This window comes from Parambassis ranga, chromosome 17, assembly GCF_900634625.1.
Source record: "Parambassis ranga chromosome 17, fParRan2.1, whole genome shotgun sequence".
In the NCBI taxonomy this organism is placed as follows: Eukaryota; Metazoa; Chordata; class Actinopteri; family Ambassidae; genus Parambassis; species Parambassis ranga.
The window spans coordinates 19,805,769-19,824,746 of NC_041037.1; the positions used below are offsets into that span (position 1 = coordinate 19,805,769).

Consider the following 18,978-nt stretch of genomic DNA (forward strand, 5'->3'; position numbering starts at 1 on the left):
TTTGCTCCACCAGCCGCCACTGCATCTCACTTTGCAGCAGTGAAACCTCCACATTGTTTAAAGGTATTGTATTAGCAGTCAGAATGGTAACAACCAAAGCACAGGCACAACTACAGCCACAGTCACAGTGATGGCTTAGTCATCCAAGACTGCATTAAGGAACAGAGCTACAGTCTTAGTCAGTCAGCCTCAGCTGCAGTGAAAGCCAGTGAACTGACCGCTCCAGTTATCTTTCTAACTACAATGGTAAAGACATGAGCCTGAGTAACCAAAGCTGATGCTACACTGACTCACTGTGGTCTCCAGTGCTGTCTTTGTCTTTGAGACAATGACCTTGACAATTAAAAATGACTTGAACTTGAACCTTAACTAAAAATAGTATGCACAAGTATGGGATGGACACAGGAATGACCTGCAAAAATTATGCCTTTGGCCATGGCTGTCAGCATGGTTCCACGAAAAATCGATCAAGTACTGATGCTGGATTTATGTAATGGCTCCTCCAGCATCTGCTATGTTAAACTAATGGACTCAGCTTTTTTTATTATTTTATTTGGTGGTATTAGTGGTGAGCATAGCTGCCTTTCAAGCAACTGACCTGGGTTTGATTGCCAGCGGTCACTGGCTTTTTCCCTAGGCATAGCAATATGACTACCTGCCTAATATTGTGTTAGCCCTGCCTTTGCTCCCAAAACAGCCCTGACCTCTTGAGGTATGGACCCCACTAGGCCTCTGAAGGTGCCCTGGGTGGATAGGTGAATAAGTTAATAAGTTTGAAAACGCTGTTTCCATGTCCTCGTGTGGACACCCAAAACGCTACTTTTCTGAAATAATGACGAAACAGCTCCACCTCCCCTTCAACCCGCATGCACACACTCAACAACAAATTACGGAGCTTGTTTTTGCTTTTACAGCAAAATCTTCTGCTCCTCTAGAAACACAGCAAGCAGCAAGTGGACAATAACTTTAATACGTTTTTAAATCCATGTTATTCTTTTTACAATGCACAAGTTTTGTATGCATGCCCTGTGTCTTCTTCTCTGTTTTTGGAGTGCTTCTGTGGTAGCGTTACAGCGCCACTCACAGGCATGGCATATGTATTACAGTGTTTTCAGTGGTTTGTGCCAATTCGTGTCGCCTGCATTTACTCAAACAATGCTGTTTTTACGGAGAACGTTTTGAAATCTGTGTGGATGGGGCCTTAGTCATAGAACACCTGCTTTGCATGTGTGAGGTCATTGGTTCATATCCCCTTCAGAATTCTCTTTCATACTTTGGAAAGAACCAACCACTTCATTGATCTACATTTCACCATGGACTGTCACAAAGATGATCCCACGTGTTCCATTTTTGGATTCACTGGCACGCCTATTGTGAGGGTGACTGAGTATGGATGCACCATGTAGCCTAAGTATAATTATTACTGCTATATCTTCTGTGACTGATTCCATCAGCAGTCATGTGGCATTTGTCATCATCTCACACCCGCAGGCTCTAACTTACACACAAACACTGTAAAAGATGACACCCTGGCTTTACAGCTAAGGTGACACATCAGTGGTAGGGAGGCAGCGAACTAGAAAGCATTCATTCACACCAGAGTGACTTAAACCATAAATTCAGATGCAGGCCGTAGACCAGAAGTAGTGTTCTCTGGCAGTCTATGACGGTTTCACTTTATTTACAGTCTTCATATTGTTCATATGGATTAACCGGTACCCTAAAACTGTCCTTGGGAATCAGTAGAAAATATTAATTCCTTTCGATCTCGAAAATGTTTCAGACAAGAAACAAAAAAGAAATAAAAATAAATCTTTTTTAAAAGAAACACTTCAGGAGTATCTTTTATCATTTCTTGGAGCGGAATGATATAGATGGAGATACACACACTTCATCTTGACATTTGGAGCTGTCCTGGAGGTTTGCTGTGTGAAATGAGGACACTTGTCCTGATTAGTTGAATGGAAAAGTACTTTTTAACATAGCTAGAAGGTTTTTCCTACTGAGATATCTCTGTGAATTGTCCACTGGGTGTTTAAAGAAGACATGGATTGTAGTTATTCTCTTAAGGTCAAATTGTACAGATGCGAGCAGTGGGTTCGGCACCTTCTCATACCCTTTTCATCACATCTTTGTCACATTGTCAGCATCACATTAAACTATGCCATTAGTTCTTATTTCTGTAGTTGAGAGGTTGCCTAAATGCCACAACAAAGTCACTAAGGGGTGTGTGTGTGGGGGGGGGGGTGGCTCTGTCATTTGCTGGGGGACTTCAATGCCCACATGGGCAATGACAGTAACACCTGGAGAGGCGTGATTGGGAGGAACAGCCTCCCTCATCTGAACCCGAGTGGTGTTTTTATTGGACCTCTGTGCTGGTCACGGTATATCTATAACGAACACCATGTTCGAGCACAAGGCTGTCCACCAGTGCACCTGGCACCAGGACACCCTAGGCTGGAAATCAATGATCGATTTCGATTTTGTAATCGTGTCATCTGACCTTTGGTGTCTTGGACACTTGGGTGAAGAGAGAGGCTGAGCTGTCAACTGATCACTATCTGGTGGTGAGTTGGTGGCGGAAGAAGCTGGACAGACCTGGCAGGCCCAAACGTATTGTTTGACCATGTTCTCTGCCTCTATTGTCGATGTGGCTGTGGCCGCAAAGCCTCCGGTGCCTGTCATGGCAGGAATCGCTGAGCCCGGTGGAGAATACCGGAAGTCAGGGATGCCGTCAAGCTGAAGAAGGAGTCCTATCAGGACTGGTTGGCTTGTGGGACTCCGGAAGCAGCTGATAGGTATTGGCAGGGTAGGAATCTATGTTCCTACCCTCACCTATGGTCATGTGCTCTGGGTAGTGACCAAGGAATGACATTGCAAATACAAGTGGCCGAAATGACTTTTGTTTGAAAGGGTGGCTGGGCGCTTCCTAAAAGATAGGGTGAGAAGCTCGGTCACCCAAGAGGAGCTCAAAAAAAGAGCTCCTCCTTTAGATTGAGAGTCAGCTGACATGAACGCCTCAGTGGGAGTTGTTCTCCCAGGGAGGCGAGCATGTCCCACCGGTAGGAGATCTCAGGGGAGACCCAGGACACGGTTGAGAGACTATGTCACTCAGCTGGCCTGGGAACCCAGAAGCGAAGAATGAGAGGGAAGTCTGGGCATCTGCTTAGACTGCGGTTAAAGATGAATGGGACAGAAGAGTGATGCAGAACAGTTGTAACTACACTAATTCTTCTTCTTCTAGTATTAATTAAATTTTAAAAGTCTGCATATTTTTGCCTGGATAGAGAATGATAGCCTAATTCAGATGAACTACAAGTTATTTTTATGGTATTTTCATAAAGTGTTTATTTTTTAATGCGATGGGTTACATTTTCCCAGTGTTTACCATATTTTCAATACAAAATGAACAAATATAATATAAATAAATAACCCTATGCTTTCCACCTTCAGGTTTGAATGTACAGGACAAAGTGGGTTGAGAAATGGATGGATAGTTAGTAGTTGCTGGAAGTGTGTACACTTCTTGGGTAGATTTTACCCATCCTAATCTCCACATGCTGTGAATCTTCTTTGCAGTAACTTAGAAAACATATTTCTCTACATCGAGCTACCTCTGACTTTAGAGTGATAAAGCTGGAAATGTTACATCATAGCAGAGTTTAATATGGTGAAATCCTGTTATTTCAATAAGCCTCTAACCTAGTTTTGGAACCAATATTTTAGAAGCATCATCTAGTAATCCTTGCAACTGTGGTAACCACACAAGCCACAAAAACCTAGCAAAGTCTACACTCAATTTATTCAGTGCATCCAAATCCAACACAGGCTGAAGATCTGTCTTCAAGTACCTTTACTAAGAGAGGGTATAAAGACATTCATGAGCTTCTTTACAATCCTAGTGCATCAAGAAAATATGATTCTAGGGGTGAGTAGATGGGTAACTGGGCATATGTCTACACCCAGCCAAATAAAAAATGTGTTTTAAGAGAGAATATAAAAAAACACTTGAGTAAAGTCCAAAGTCCAATCACAGGAAAGCAAGAACTATAGAGTTGAAATCCAGCACTGCCACACCTATTAGTCCTGTTTTCCCCAACCAACATGCTGGTCAGATCAGGAAAAGCACATTAGGAGCTCTGACAGTATTCCATGCATGTATGCTGAGCAAAATATACAGCAGTGAGGGCTCAGTAGTTATATTCAAATTAAAAAGACCTGTCCTGTCCTTTTCTCCTCTTAATTGGATTAATTGCTGCACTTGTGTAAACTGCAATGCCCTTCTGTTATGCAGTGCCAATGCATGTCATGCTTACTGTGTTTACAAATAATTTTATAAGAAAAAAACAACAATACTTTAGTATTTAAATGAAGACTCATGTTTTATGTATTTACCTTTTTCCAAAACATGGAATTTGTCTGTAAGATGATTTATGTATCCAGTTCTCTATTACGCACCCCCCTATTATCACACCCCTTGATATGTATATATGTTTACAGCTGTTGAGAGCTGGAGATGGAGCAGTGTAAGCTATACTGGCTCATAATCCTTAAAATGCAACCGTTTTCTTATGTTCCAAGTTGTAAAATCCCTCTGCTCCACATGAGCATCTCCATCTCAATGGATTAAACTTAAGCTTCATGGCTACATCCTATAATCTCCCATCAGTTCCTGCTGGCACTACAGAGAGGGCTGTGTGATGGGCGTATAAAGGACAGGCCTCCTGCATCTTGTGAAGCCTGGATGCACTGTGAGGAAAGCTGGAAGGAGTGGGGGTCAAAAGGCAGCTGACAACATGAACCATCACACCACAGTATGTGAGGCTTCATGGCTACAGGGGACAGTGCTGCTCTTCCACTACAACTCAAGCAGCTGCCACATGCAGAAGTTAGTGATACAGTCGCTGTTGGAGTGTATCTGAGGGGAACAATCTAGAATACAAAAATGTGGTCAAGGACCTCAATCACCTTTACGTCAATTCCACCAAGACAAATGACTACTGACTTCCACTTGTAAACGTCAGTCATGCCTTTTATGTGCTGAGGAGACTGAAGTCCTTTGCTGTGTGCAGGACACTACTGAGAACCTTTAATGATCTGATCTGCTGGAGTGGTGGAATCAGAGAGGGACAAGAAGAAAATGGATACACTGATAAAGAAGGCTCGCTCTGTCCTGGGCTGTGCTCGGGACTCAGTGGACAGTGTGTGAGAGGAGAATGTTGGCAAACGTCCGGAACAACTCTTCTCACCCGCTGTATGAGACAAAGGGGAGCTTAGACTGTTGCACCTACAGTGCAAGAAGGAAAACGACTGGGGGGAACTTCATCCTGACAGCAGTCATACTGTATGACATCTGCAGTGTTTCTTCCACTCATGTCTCTCCTGATGACTACCTCAATACAGTTACTCATAATTTATATTCTAAGTAACGTAGGTACAGTTAGTTCCCTACACTGGGTACTAGCTGTTACAAATGGTCTACTGAGAATGTGCACATACTTGATTACCCATACCACTCCATTCCTGGACCACATGTAGCCCAGTAGCAAAAACACTTATTTGGGATACAAACTACTTGTCCCTGTGGGCATAAGCAACTTTTTAAAAAGAAAACTAACCCCCATGTACTAATAGCTGGATAAATCAAGTACAGATTCACTAAAACATCTGCAACTGTCAGGAGATATTTCTATTAATTCAATTAATTATTGAATTCCACTAACCAACAAAATACAAACATCACTGCAACGCAATAGAAAACTACTTATATTTCTATGTAATTATGTTTATATTTATATTTAACATGTATTGTAAAATACACACAGAGGGAAAAATGAAAGGATGGTGTGGGGACAGAGAATTAGGCAAGGAGAAGGTGACAAAGGATAAGGAGTTTCTATTCCTTTACTATGATTATGTCCTGTCTGCTGCCTTCTCTCTCTGTCTCTTGCTCTTTCTCTCGTGCGCGTTGACAAAGCAGATCTGATTGATCTAGTTCAGTGGACGCCTGGAGGTTCTCTTTGCTCTGTGCAGGGCAATACAGTGTGAATATTTGGCTCACAGTAAGTCACCCAGCCAGTCAGTAAATGAGTCAGCTAGCAAATCAACATTATTAGCCAGTTAGCCAGCCTTAGCTATCACATATATTTAATGTCTTCAACAGCAGGAAGTTAAGCAATTGTTGGGTACTATTTTGCACTGCAGCAGTGTGGCTCAATTTAGCAGAGCTCAGAAATCAGTGAACAAAAGCTTTTTTATCTGGAAAGATACACAAAAGATCCATCACATATCCATCATGTTTACAATGGCATCATTTCACTAAAATGATGTATATACACATCATTTCTGTAACATATGTCTTGCCATATTTGTGCATCACAAAGATTGTGAATCAGGTTACATGACAGCTGAACATATTTGGTCACTGCACATACTGTATAGTACATACAAATATATGCTACATGAATATCCTTTAACATATGTCCAGAGCAGAACCAGTTCTAAAGCATAACCATGACATTCATTGTATCATGAAACCTATCCACACAGAAACATTTACTTTTATTTGTGTTATGTTTTATGTGTACGGTTTTAGTTCATTTGTGTTTTATAAGAAAGAAATAAGTACCACAAAATTTAAATAATTTAAAAGTAATATACATTTCTGGGGGGAAATAATTCAGACAATAAGTCAGACATCTGATCATAAAGAGATGACTTATTTTTTGTAATTTTTATGTATTCTGATCTGATTACATTTTTTGATTTAAGCTGTTTTTTTTTGCTTCTCCTGTGTTCTCATTTTCACTTTTGTTCTTCTTTTCTGTTTTTTCTCCTTTTGTTTTTCATTTTCATTCTTTTTTATTTTTGATTTAATTGGATTTTGTGAAGAGCTCAGCTGGAGTGTTTAAGTGGTTCAAGTGTTCCTCCTTTACTTATCTACGTCTTTTGGGTTTTTTTCTTCTTTTTGTCTGCACTCTTTGTTTTGTTATTTTTGTTTATGATTTGATTTGGTTTGATTTGGTTTGGTTTGGTTGATTTGGTTTCTTCTTCTTTCTTCTTCTTTTGCTTCTCTTCTTTTTCTTCTGACCTAAACTGACATACAAAGATAATTCATTATTATGAATTAGGAGAAGGGTACAAAAATGATCTGGAAGGTCTGGACTGTCTATCTCCACAGAAATGTAGAAAGATGTGCTGGGCTGAAACAAATACAGGAGAGGCACAGGTGAAGGATGTTAGAATGGTCACAGACCAGCCACAGACCACCTCCAGAGGACTACAAGAACATCTGGCTGCTGATGGTGTAGTTGTTCATCGTTCCACAATCTAGTTTACTTTGCACCAGGAAAAGCTCATTGGAAGGGTGATGAAGCCTTTCCTAAGTGTCCATCACAAGGAAAGGTATGCAAAAGCACATCTGGACAAGAAAGAAGCATTTTATAAAAAACAACTGTGGTCAGGTGAGACTAAGAGAGTTATTTGGTCACAACCAGAGGAGGTATGTATGAAAAGAAACACACTGGACTGTCTCTGCAACGTTGTGTGGCGGGGGGCAGTGCCGCTGGCCTGGCAGAGAGGGGATCACACTCCTCAGCCTCCCTGGGAAAGTCCTAGCCAGGGTAATGGAGAGTAGAATTCGGCCTACAGTCAAACCTCGGATCCACTTGCTCCCGCCCCAAGTGGAGGTGTTTGTGTATCTCGGGGTCTCGTTCACGAGTGAGGGAAAAATGGAGCAGGAGATTGACAGGTGGATCGGTGCAGCTTCTGCAGTAATTTGGCTGCTGTACCGGTCTGTCGTGGTGAAGAAGGAGCTGAGCCGTAAGGCAAAGCTCTTGATTTAATTTCTTTTTCAATCTACGTTCCTACTCTCACTTATGGTCAATGAGACTGTGAATACAAGCGACTGAAATGAGTTTGGGAGCTGGGTGCTCCCTTAGAGATAGGGTGAAGAGCTCGGTCACCCGAGAGGAGCTCGCAGTAGAGCCGCTGCTCCTCCACATCGAGAGGAGTCAGCTGAGGTGGCTCAGGCATCTGTTTCGGATGCCTCCCTGGATAGGCGTTCCAGGCATGTGCCACTGGTAGGAGACCTCAGGGGAGACCCAGGACACGGTGCGCGGTGGATGTCTCTCGGCCGGCCTGCAAACGCCTGGGGATTCCTCCAGAAGTGTCAGGGTCCCAGCGTGAGCTAGGGCGGTCGTTTTGTTTTTGGTTTAATTATGTCTTTTCTTGCCTTGCTTCCTGTCATTTTGAAATCACTGACTCTCCTCTCGTTCCAGGTGTCTTGACTTTCCCTTCCTGCTGCTCTTCCCTAATGTGTCTCACCTGTGTCCCTTTGTCTGCCCTGATCCTTGTGTATATAGTCTGTGTCTTCCTCTCACTCGTTGCCAGTTCGTCTTGTCTCGTTACCTGACTTGCCAGCCAACCTGTTCTCCAGCAGCTGAAGAAACCTTTTGTCCTAGTATCCTGCGTCTGTTGGCTCTGAGTATTTTTTGAGAACGGTTGAGACTTGAACTTTTTCGTTGTGTGGAGTTGTTGCCCTTTGGGTTTTTTGTGTTTACAGACTGTGTTTTCCGGGTTTTCCTGGTTCCTGGTCCTGGATAAAAGAACCTCATTGAACTTTTCCCTGCCTCCTGTCTTGCGCCGGAGTCAACCCGAACATCCTGACAAGAAGAGCTGGAGGAAGTGTCCGGTGAGAGGGAAGTCTGGGCGTCCCTGCTTAGACTGCTGCCCCCGCAACCCGGCCCTGGATAAGTGGTTGAAGATGGAGGATGGATGGACATTAAGAGGAAGCTTGGGGAGAGTTGAAGTACAGGCACTGCTTTCATATGTGTCTGTAGGACTGCAGAATACAGCTGGCAGTTTGACAATTTTGTTTTTTAAGAGGCCCCATGATGTATTCATAATCAGAGCCATGGCAGAAAGAGAGCACTCAAGGACAAAGATGACCAGAAAAGAGGAAAGTAGGACAAGTCAGACTGGTGAATGTTACTTTGCAACGTTAATGATAATGGTGGAAATAAATGCTCTAAAATAGTTAAGCTGCGTTGTGTGTGGAGGATTTATATTTGAAATAATTAGTGTTAAGAACGTGTGCACAGCAGCAGAAATTTGTTGCGCTGCCTATGTTATCCTGTGGCGGATCTATTTGACAGGTTTAAAGCAATTATTTCTGTATATGTTAATTAATCACTTCTCATATCAGTATATCATTCACCCACAACCCATCCAACCTAATAATTTCACTCTAACATCCTATTGTTTCTCTGTCGGATATATTAGATATTAGATACATATAAGCATGATTAAGCATGCTGTTTGTTTGTGTACCAAATCGCAGTGATGACACAAATGGACAGTTATGGCTCATTGTGCTGCTACTGTGAAGTAGTTTACGTACATTGGTTGGATTTAAAGACTCAATGCTGGTCACATCTGAGTAATTCATGGCTTCCTGGTAGTGCTAATGATTGCAGAGGTTTGTTGTTAAATTGGATATGTAGAATTAAGTGGCTTTGAAGTAACACTTAAGCAAAAAAAAAAAATGACAAAAACAAATGTTTTTGGTCTTAACTTAAAGGTGGAGCAGAGGTTTTGTGCTGACTAAAAAAAATCTTAATACCACTGAAAAGTTCTACATCTGACAAATTCGTATTTTTTTTTCTGAATCACAAGTAAAACAACAGCCGTACTTCTGAGTGTTCAGTCTGCAACCCTAAGTGACCACACCGCGGGCATGTTTAAAAAAATAAGCACAAGAAACAGTTATGGTCTTATTTATGGAGACATGCTCGTCATGTAGCCCCAGTGATCAAAAATACACTTATACATATGCAGAACAAGCAGCTGTTTCTCGGGGCTCTGTGTGCTCAGTGAGGCAGACTACAGCCGATTCTGACTGTAAGACAAAGGAATGGAAAAAAAAATCAAACCATGATGAGAGCAGTGTGCATAGATGCTGCAGGGGTTGGGAATAGGAGTGGATGGGAGTGAGGCATAGATGGATGGAAAGATGTCTGACATGAAATCACACAGCTGCTGTCAGGACAAATTAGAAACTCAAAGAAAAAGCCTTAGAAAGTTACATCCTCCACTGCTAAGTAAGGCAAGCAACAGAGAGTGAGACAACTGCAGGCAAATGGATCTCATTTCAGCTGCACCAAACTGCAGAAGACTGACCATCTGAATCCATTCATTTTAGATGGTCAGTTTTCTTAACTTGCTTTGTCCTGTACAGGGTCACAGGGCCTGTACAGGGCCTATCACAGCTGTCACAATTGATCTAATGTATTTTTTGTGTGTGTCTACACTGCAGAATTTAAGAATGATCATAGTTTTTTGTAGGGCTGGCCAATAAAAGAGTAAATAATTCGAATACAATTTCAGGACGATATACAGTATAATAAACTTTGGACAAAGTTGGACACAAGTTCAAAAAATGAAAAATGCAATGTAATACATTAAATGTACAAAGATGGATTGTTAATTGTTAGACTGTTAGTGTCTGAAACTTGCCTAACTTGTGTAATTTATGTCACAGAACACAGTGACCTCTCCATACTAACTGATGATTAGCTTTACATAAGATTTCACAAAGGCAATGCAATTAGCAGGGCAAAGACAGGCAACAGACAGACAGACAAAAGAAATTTAGAGTCACCGAAGAGTACCCAGAGAAACTCCACACAGGCACTACATATGGGTATTTATGATACAAAAGAAAATATGATCCAAACTTGCATATTTATGAACAAAAAAAGTACAATTTGTTATTATAATCACTTCTTGCATGAGGTCAGGAAATAGCCTTGAGTTCATCGACTCTTCTGTCAATAACAGACACATCACAAATCTAAATGTGCATCCCCACCACTCTGGGCTGTTTCAGATGGAAGAAGGAAAACATCTTTAGAGACAGAGGAACTGACGGAGTTACCGTTGAGGTCTGTGTGAGGCTGCTGGTGTTCAGTGTGAAAATGCTGTTACAGCCTGTTATTGCCTGGTAGCTGTGACTTTGCTGCTCAGTGTGCATGTGTTATGTGTGTGCATCATGTCCCTTCACAAGGACACAGTGCCTGGCAGCAACAACTAGACAGAGACAAGACAGCCATGGGAAATATCATTTCTGCTTGTTAAACACACACACGCACACACACACACACACACAGTCGCTTCAGAGGACTTTAAGTTAACATGATTTCTTCCTCTGGTCGTGCTCACCAGATTCTACAGATGCTCCACTGACATTATCCTAGTTATTGTCTGGTTTGGTCTCTGACTATGAAAACAGAATCAAAACAGCAGAGCATCTGTCTCCTCCACGTTAAACACCTTTGAAGTTCACCCCTAGCATATTGAAAGAACTTACTGAGGCAAGATCCTTCCATGTCGTGCTTTTGCCTTGAAGCCTGGTTGTGAATGTGACACAATATAATCGGACTCTGTTCTGAGTGCTGACAGAGTCCAGGCATGGATATCTGTTATCCAGATATCTACTGGCCACAGATGAAGGTAGCATTTTGTTCACTCCTTTCCAGGCAGCATATCATATTGTTTGGGTAAGAGATTTTCGTGCATAAAGTTTTTATTTATGAATCTTTTCTGGTGCTTTTAGTGTAAACCCCAAAAAACAGAAAATGAAAGTGATCTCAAACAACAAGACGCAGTGACAGTGTGCAGCAGGTGAAAACAAACGCAACCAATATTTCTGTATTCACACATTGGGTCATACCAAACACAGTGTTCAGTATTTGCCAACACAGTCTTATCTCAAATAGTCACAACATGTATTCGTGCTGACATGTGTCATGGTTTCTTGTGCACATATACACAAATGATCCATTTTAAACAATACAAATCTAAAAGTCCATGTAAATCATAAAATGTTGTACTGTGGAAAAAACACTCCAACTGATATGCAGTTCATTAATTTTAGCCTGGGAGTAAAATAATCAATCAGATTGCAGATGACATTGTCTCTACCAAGCAGCAACCTCTTGTACTAAGAAATGTCAAAACAATGAAAGGGTTAAAATGAACTGCAGTTCATCCCGGCCTCTTGGGGCAGCCAATCCATATAGACCTCCATGATAAAATGTCTGAATTGAGTTTACACCCTGGTACAAAAACAACTTTGTCCCCTATGTAAAAATGTAAGGATAATTTATCATTTTAATATTATTATTATATTAATATCTATGTCCACTGCTTCAAATTTAGATGTACATAAATGCTGCTAACATGGTGACCCTTGAAGCCTCTCATGGAGCTCTTTAGAAACTTACGGATGATGTCACAAATGTATCAATCCAGATTTTTAACAGTGCAAATAACATTTCCTTGAGCTGTGTGAATGTTACATTATGTGATCAAGGAGAGCAAAAGAACAGTTTTTTGCTCTTGCTCTGCTGGATTGCTACTCACAAACGTATGCATCAAATAGACACTGCTTTATGGTAGAAGCCAAATATGTTGGCAACAACTGACCTAAAACTGCATTGTCCACATTAAACTTTCGCTTTAGTTCAACTGTAGCCTGAGGAGGCTGTTGTGTACATATCCAGTCACCCAAGTATTAATTACCCTTTTCTAAAAGCATCTACAGTTAATGTCCCAGTTTCACTGCATTGTTGTTAATGATTGTTGTTATTTCTCCGTGCAGCTCCTGTCAGAGCTGTGTTCAGCCCACAGAAAGCATGTCAGTTTTTCTCTCTCTCTCTGCTAAGCCCACAGGTTTCTGCATGGCAAGTTTGTAATAGCACATGTTACACTTTATTGGCCATCACACCGCTCCCCTCTCCGGCTCTGGCTCCCTCCCTTCCTCTTCCCTGCAGCTTTTTGAAGTGGTGAGCACAGAGAGATTAGCTCCACTTTATAGTCAAAGAGGGGAATGTGATGATACGAGAGGGAATGTAACTAATCAGCAGTGGTCTGTAATCCACAGAGACTAGAAGGACAATACTGCTGGACTCCAACTCCCCGCTCAGGAATGTATGAGAGGACAGAAAAAGCTGCAAGCACCGAGCAGGGGAAATCTGACTGAATACTGTACACGCACAGCACCGTGTGAAAAATGTTACTGTGGGGACAAACATTTTACACAATGTCACATTACTGGAACTCAAACAGAAAACAGGTTCACATGAGGTCACAAAAGCGGGCTCCATGATTTGATGTGTTTAAAGAGAGACAGAGAGAGGGAGAGTTAAAAAATATGCACAAATAATAGTGTGAAATTTGAGTGGCGTCACATTTTAGCAGCATTTGTCAACTTTCTTCATATTTTATTCAACATTCAATCACATATCATGCTCATCGTCCAGTCTTTAAACTTCAAAGACTTTAGTATATTTTAGATATTATATATATATATATATAATGTATATATACATTCTGGTATAAAATGTGTGAACTTCTTCTCTCAGGTTTCTGCTTTCTTTCATCAAATTGCTATTTCCCTCACTTTCGGCATGAACAACTGCACCAGCACCTTCAGCCGCTTTCACACATGCACTGTCCTCTTAAACGTTACAGACATGATGAAGTGCAGCAGTATGTGAGAATGTACATGTCTGATTCAGTCGCACTGTAACGCTCGACTGAGCTGTTTGGAAACAGCAGACAACATTCTGCAAGAGTACGTTGATGCTGTTATCCAGAGTTCAACTGCTTCATACTGAAATGAAATGCTTAGGTTGGTCCAGCAGCTCTCCTGTTGTGACTGTTAAAAATGGCTTTGGAGTGACTACAAATGATTATCTCCTGCTCTGTAAAAAAAATATATAAATACATTTATCAATTAACAAACCAATCAAAAAAATAAAAAAAACAAATAACTTGCAAAATATCAGACTCATTGTAGGCCTGGCCGGCAGTTTAACATTGTACACCACCTCCTCTGACAAAGAGTAGCATGTGATGGATGAAAATAATGAGGCCTCTTTTTCTCAGAACAGAGGAAACTGACTCGAGCACAGATACTTTTTGACTTGACAAGAGAACTTTTTATCCTTCATCACGGCACTGGACTGTGATGCCGATGGCTCGCTGACTCATAGCACTGATCCTCCCCCTCAGGCTGCTGAAAAGATGGGAGCTGGTTTTGAAAGGGGGAGTGGGGGGGCTATTGTTTCACCCGAAACAAGACAAGAGAAGTTTTGATGTCACTGGAAATGTAACACAGAGAAACCATGTCAAGCCCTGCATGTATTGTGGTAATCTGGGGCAGTAGAGACGCAATTTGTAGTCCAGGTCTAAAACGTTCATTATAATGTGTATTGTAAAGACCAGTATACACACATTTAACCAAAAAACAGTAGTAGGTAGTAGCAAACGCAACCTCAGGTGAACAACAACAAATAACTTTTTTCACTGTGCCACTATTTATTTTTATCAAGTAATGGTTTCTGTATGGCTTTATCAGTCTCTCTTTGATTGTGGAAGAATTTTGATCCATTATTCTTCACAACATTGATGCATTGACCTCTTAACGTCCAACCACAATATGTCAATTGGGTTGAGGTCTGGACTTTGACTAGAACGATCCAGGACCTTGATTCTTTTATTTTTCAGTCATTGTGATGCAGATTAGCTGCTGTGCTTTGGATCATTCTTCTGGTGTATGACCCAATTTCCACTAAAGCTTTAACTGTCAGACAGATGTCCTCACATTTGTCTCTAGAACACTCTGGTATACAGAGGAGTTCATGGTGCACTCAGTGACTGCAAGGTGTCCAGATCCTGTGTCTGTAAAACCAGCCCAAATCATCAGCCCTCCACCACCATGCTTGACAGTGAGTATGAGGTGTTTCTGCTGAAATGCTGTGTTTGGTTTTCAGCAGGCATTGCCCACAAGTTTTTTTTTTTTTTTTTTTTGCTAAATAACTAATGGCATGGTGAATAACAATTACATTGAACATGAAAAGTTGGAAATGCGGGTTAAAACATAATTATAATATGTTACAGAAATGTGCTCAGACAGAAAATAATACACACACACCGCTGTAGGCTCTTTGACTCATGTGAAGCACATGACAGTAAAAAGCTATATTAGCCGAGCAGAGCAGATTATTTTCTGTGAATAACAACAAGGTAAAGCCTGGCTGTGGTATTTGTGCTCCAGAGCATGACCCTAATATTAAGTGATGCTTGTATGTTGTGCAGTCAAACACATTTGTGTACCACAAAGAACTGGACCTAACATTTCCATTTTTATAAGTAGGCATGGCACTGTTTAAAGCTTGTGCAAATGCCATTATAAATGCATTGGGTGATCACACTCAGCATTATCATTAACTTAGCACACTAAAGATCAGAAAACAGATGTGCCTAGGACAGACTGTGGAAGCTGTAATTTAAAGGTAGCATGAGTGTAGTGACTGTTGATCATGAAAAGTTGAACATCACAGTCATCACATGCACTTTTAGAAAAATACAAATGAATGACATTTAAAATGGGTCCTAACTCTTCAAGAAACATTTGTTCACTTCTTTTCCATTACTGCAGTGCTCTGCTGAGCAGAGTTTGGGTGAATTCTTGTCACGATTTCTGAAACATATCTGGAGCATTCCTCTGGTGATTGAAATCCACACTCAACCTTCAGGGTGTTGTTCATGCTGGGAATAAAGAGGAAGTCTTCAAATGTTCTTGCAGATTCTCACTGACACAGTTTTAATGGCCTATGCTTCTGTTGTTTTGGGAATCACTACAGTAGCATACATGTTATTCATATAAACGGATCATCCATTATATTATGATCCCCACACTCCATAGTGAAAGTCTGGTGTGTTACATGTACACTCAACCATTCTAAATCTACCCAATACAAGTGGCTGTTTTGGTCCCATGATAGGATGACAATGGGCAATAGGATCCTATGTGCAGGAAATATAACAGTGTCATATGTCAGGCAATGAATCTACAATGTTCTGTTAAATCTGGTAAATGTGTTATAACTAAACATGGCATCTTTGTTATGTCACAAGGCAAATATCACTGATTATCTATGAGTTCCCTGTCCCCTCAACCTCTCAACCTCCTCTCCTCTCATTAGTCTGGTTCATACTAGTGATTCATCTCATAAACTGGTTTTACTGTCTTCCTTCTCTCTCTCTCTCTCTTTGCAGGTCTCTCTGCCTGCAGTCCTGCATGCTGACCTGCAGTCCAGTCCCTGGATATTCCACTGCTTATTGCCTGCATCTGTCTCTGTTGCTCTGCTGCTCATCTTTGTCTTAATTACTGTTAAATTACTTTATGACGATGTATATATCTACTATAACATAATCACAACTGTTTCAGCTTGCTTGACAACATCATATTTGTCATATCATATGTCCTGTTTGTTCTCTGTAATGTACGATGTTTGTTTGTTCCTCTCTCTCTCCTTCATCCTCTCTGTCCTGTCTCCTCTTCTTCTCCTCCTCTACCCGGCCAACTGTCAGCAGGAAGGTTCTCCTTATGAGTCGGGTCCTGTTTAGGTTTCTTCCTGTTAAAAGGGAGTTTTTTTCTTGCCACTGAACGGGGTTCAGGCTTTGGTGAAGCACTTTAAGACAATTTCTGTAAAATGTGCTATATAAATGAAATTGAATTGAATTGAATAGTGTGGTCAGTAGGTGGAATATTTCAGGTTGAAAGTGCACATTTTGTTTTCAAGATTTATGTTTTAAGCAGGAAAAACAGGCGGTAAAAAGGACCTGACTGACAAACTGTGGTTAGTCAGATAACTGGGGTGGAGCATCTCCAAACCTGCAGCTGTTTTGGGGTGTTTCTATCTGCGGTGGTCAACACATATTAAAAGTGGTCCAAAAAGGGTGAACCAGCACCAGGTTTACAGGTGGCCCAGGCTTGATGATGAACATGAACTCTCAGACGGAGCTACTGTAGAAAAAGACTCGCTGGTTCTGATACAGAAAGGTATCACAACACACAGTGCATTACAGTGTGTTGTATATGAGGCTGTGTAGCTGCAGACCATTGTTTTGGGATGGTTGTCACTCCTGGGCCTGAGTGGGCAGCTGTGGTTTAAGTGATAGAGCACCTGTCTATTAACTATGAGGTGGGTGTTTAAATCCCCTGCCCTGGCTACACTGATGTGTTCCTCTGCCAGTCACTTAACCTTAAGTTTCCCTTAGTGGTTGCAGCATGGTGTGTGCATAATATGATCAATGTTAAGTAGTATTAAACGCTTTGTGACTCAAACATGTCCTTGTGCTGCATAACACTAAGTAAAGAAAATGTCCTTAATTAATTGTATGTCAATCAATCAATCTATTAATTAATTGGCTAGCATACATTTCTTTCCCTATATGTGTTGCCAAAAGTGTAAAAGTGTTATTTTTTAAATTCAAACCCCCGGCTTTAAAACATCAAAACCCAGAATGCATAGCAATAAATGCAACATGATCTTATGCTAAAGTATTACAGAATAGTTTGAAAGCATATGCAGAGAGGTATCTTACCTTTGCTGGTCTTATTTCCTGTGTACTCTTTGGGCTTGTCCTCCAGGGCGGCGGTTTGTCTGTTTGATCCTTGCCCCGATCCAGCCGAGGAAGACTGGCTTTGGTTTTGGCTGGGAATGGGTCTCTGGACCAGGTTGCCCTCGCTGCCTGCTCTCATCAGCCTCTCTCCGATCCGTAGCATGCATGAACGATTGCCTTGTAGCTCCTTTCTCAGGTTGGGGCTCTTAGATCCTGCCGATCCAGGTCGACCCAGACGGGAGGAGGACTTGGACATCTTCCCTGCTGGGCTGAGCAAAGCACTGGTAAAATATTCCAGGGTTGGAGTGGGTCCCTATCCTACTAGTGCCACCTTTTGTTTGCTAACTTTCTTCTACCTGTGATGCTGGTCTTATCTGCCAACTCTTTGCTGCCTGTCCTCTGTCTCTAATGTCTTCCCCTTACTGAGAGTCCTTTGGTCCTTTGCCTTCCTCTCTCTGTTTCTGGATGTTCTTCTAAAGTCTTGAAGATGTCTGACTTTTGTCAGGCTGTCTCTTCAGCTTTGTGTTACCCTCTTTATCTTCTGCACTCTTGTTACTTCCGCCTCACAGTGCACATCCCTGCTTCCCAGTCTTGTATCAGTCTGTCGGTTCGCTTATATCCACGTCCTTTGTCCCAGTATCTATGCACTGTTGGCCTGTCTGTGTTTGCAGCAGTGATCTCTGTGCACAGTGGCTGCAGTTCAGTCTGTTTGATTCCCTCTATGTTTCCTGCTGTCTCTGTCAGCAGTGTGCTCCCCCAGCAGGGCTCCACTCATCTGGGAGCTGGGAGCTCACTCTCTCTCTCTCTCTCTCTCTCAGTCACCTCCTACCCTTCCTCTCTTTTTCCCACAGTGATTTTTCTATTTTAATTCCCCCCTCTGCTCCCTGCTCTCTCTTCCCTCCACCGTCTTCACTCAGCTGTGTTTACTCCTGGTGCTGCTGTTGTCAGTTTACACGACACTAATCCATGTTGATGTCTCAATCCTCACGTTAGCCTTAAGTAGAAACTGTCACCGCCTTTGCTCTAATCCCAACTCCCTTTTAATTTTGTGCTTTGTATTTTTCTTCTTCCAAAATTGCCACCAAATACCACAAAAAATTCTTGTGAACTCTCTGGGTGCTGGATACTTTGCATCTGACAGGAATAAAATAGAAATGTTCCAATCTACTGAAATTCCATTTAGGAACTTTTGCTTGTGGAGAAAAGCATAATCTAACAATATTAAGGTTCCATTATTGCATTAACATAGAATAAGTCACTCATGTACATTGTAGACACAGACAGTATACAGTCATGTTTAAAAGTTAGTACCCCCCTCTTTTACAACCTCAGATAAACCACAACATTTCATTGTGCCATTATTTACAAGTTCATTGTTTTTCCTCATTAATGTCCGCACAGCACCCCATATTGACAGAAAAACACAGCATTGTTGACATTTTTGCAGATGTATTAAAGAAGAAAAAGTGAAGTGAAGTATTCAGAGCCTTTGCTGTGACTCAT

At 41.5% G+C, this 18,978-nt stretch overlaps 1 protein-coding gene across 2 annotated transcripts in view; it reads right to left on the reverse strand.

The window, feature by feature from the left end:
* LOC114450109 (sickle tail protein homolog) overlaps nt 1-18,283 on the reverse strand; it is a 46,474-nt gene extending 28,191 nt beyond the window's left edge. The window contains exons 1-2 of one of the 2 annotated variants that reach the window (XM_028428047.1): nt 17,832-18,283; nt 17,458-17,744 (exon numbers count right to left, since the gene is read on the reverse strand). In XM_028428047.1, coding sequence (XP_028283848.1) covers nt 17,458-17,731 — 274 coding nt within the window. In that variant the 5' untranslated portion in view covers nt 17,732-17,744; nt 17,832-18,283. Of the gene's footprint in view, nt 1-17,457 lie in introns of both variants that reach the window. The other variant, XM_028428048.1, reaches the window with a different exon arrangement.
* Nucleotides 18,284-18,978: the final 695 nt, after the last annotated feature.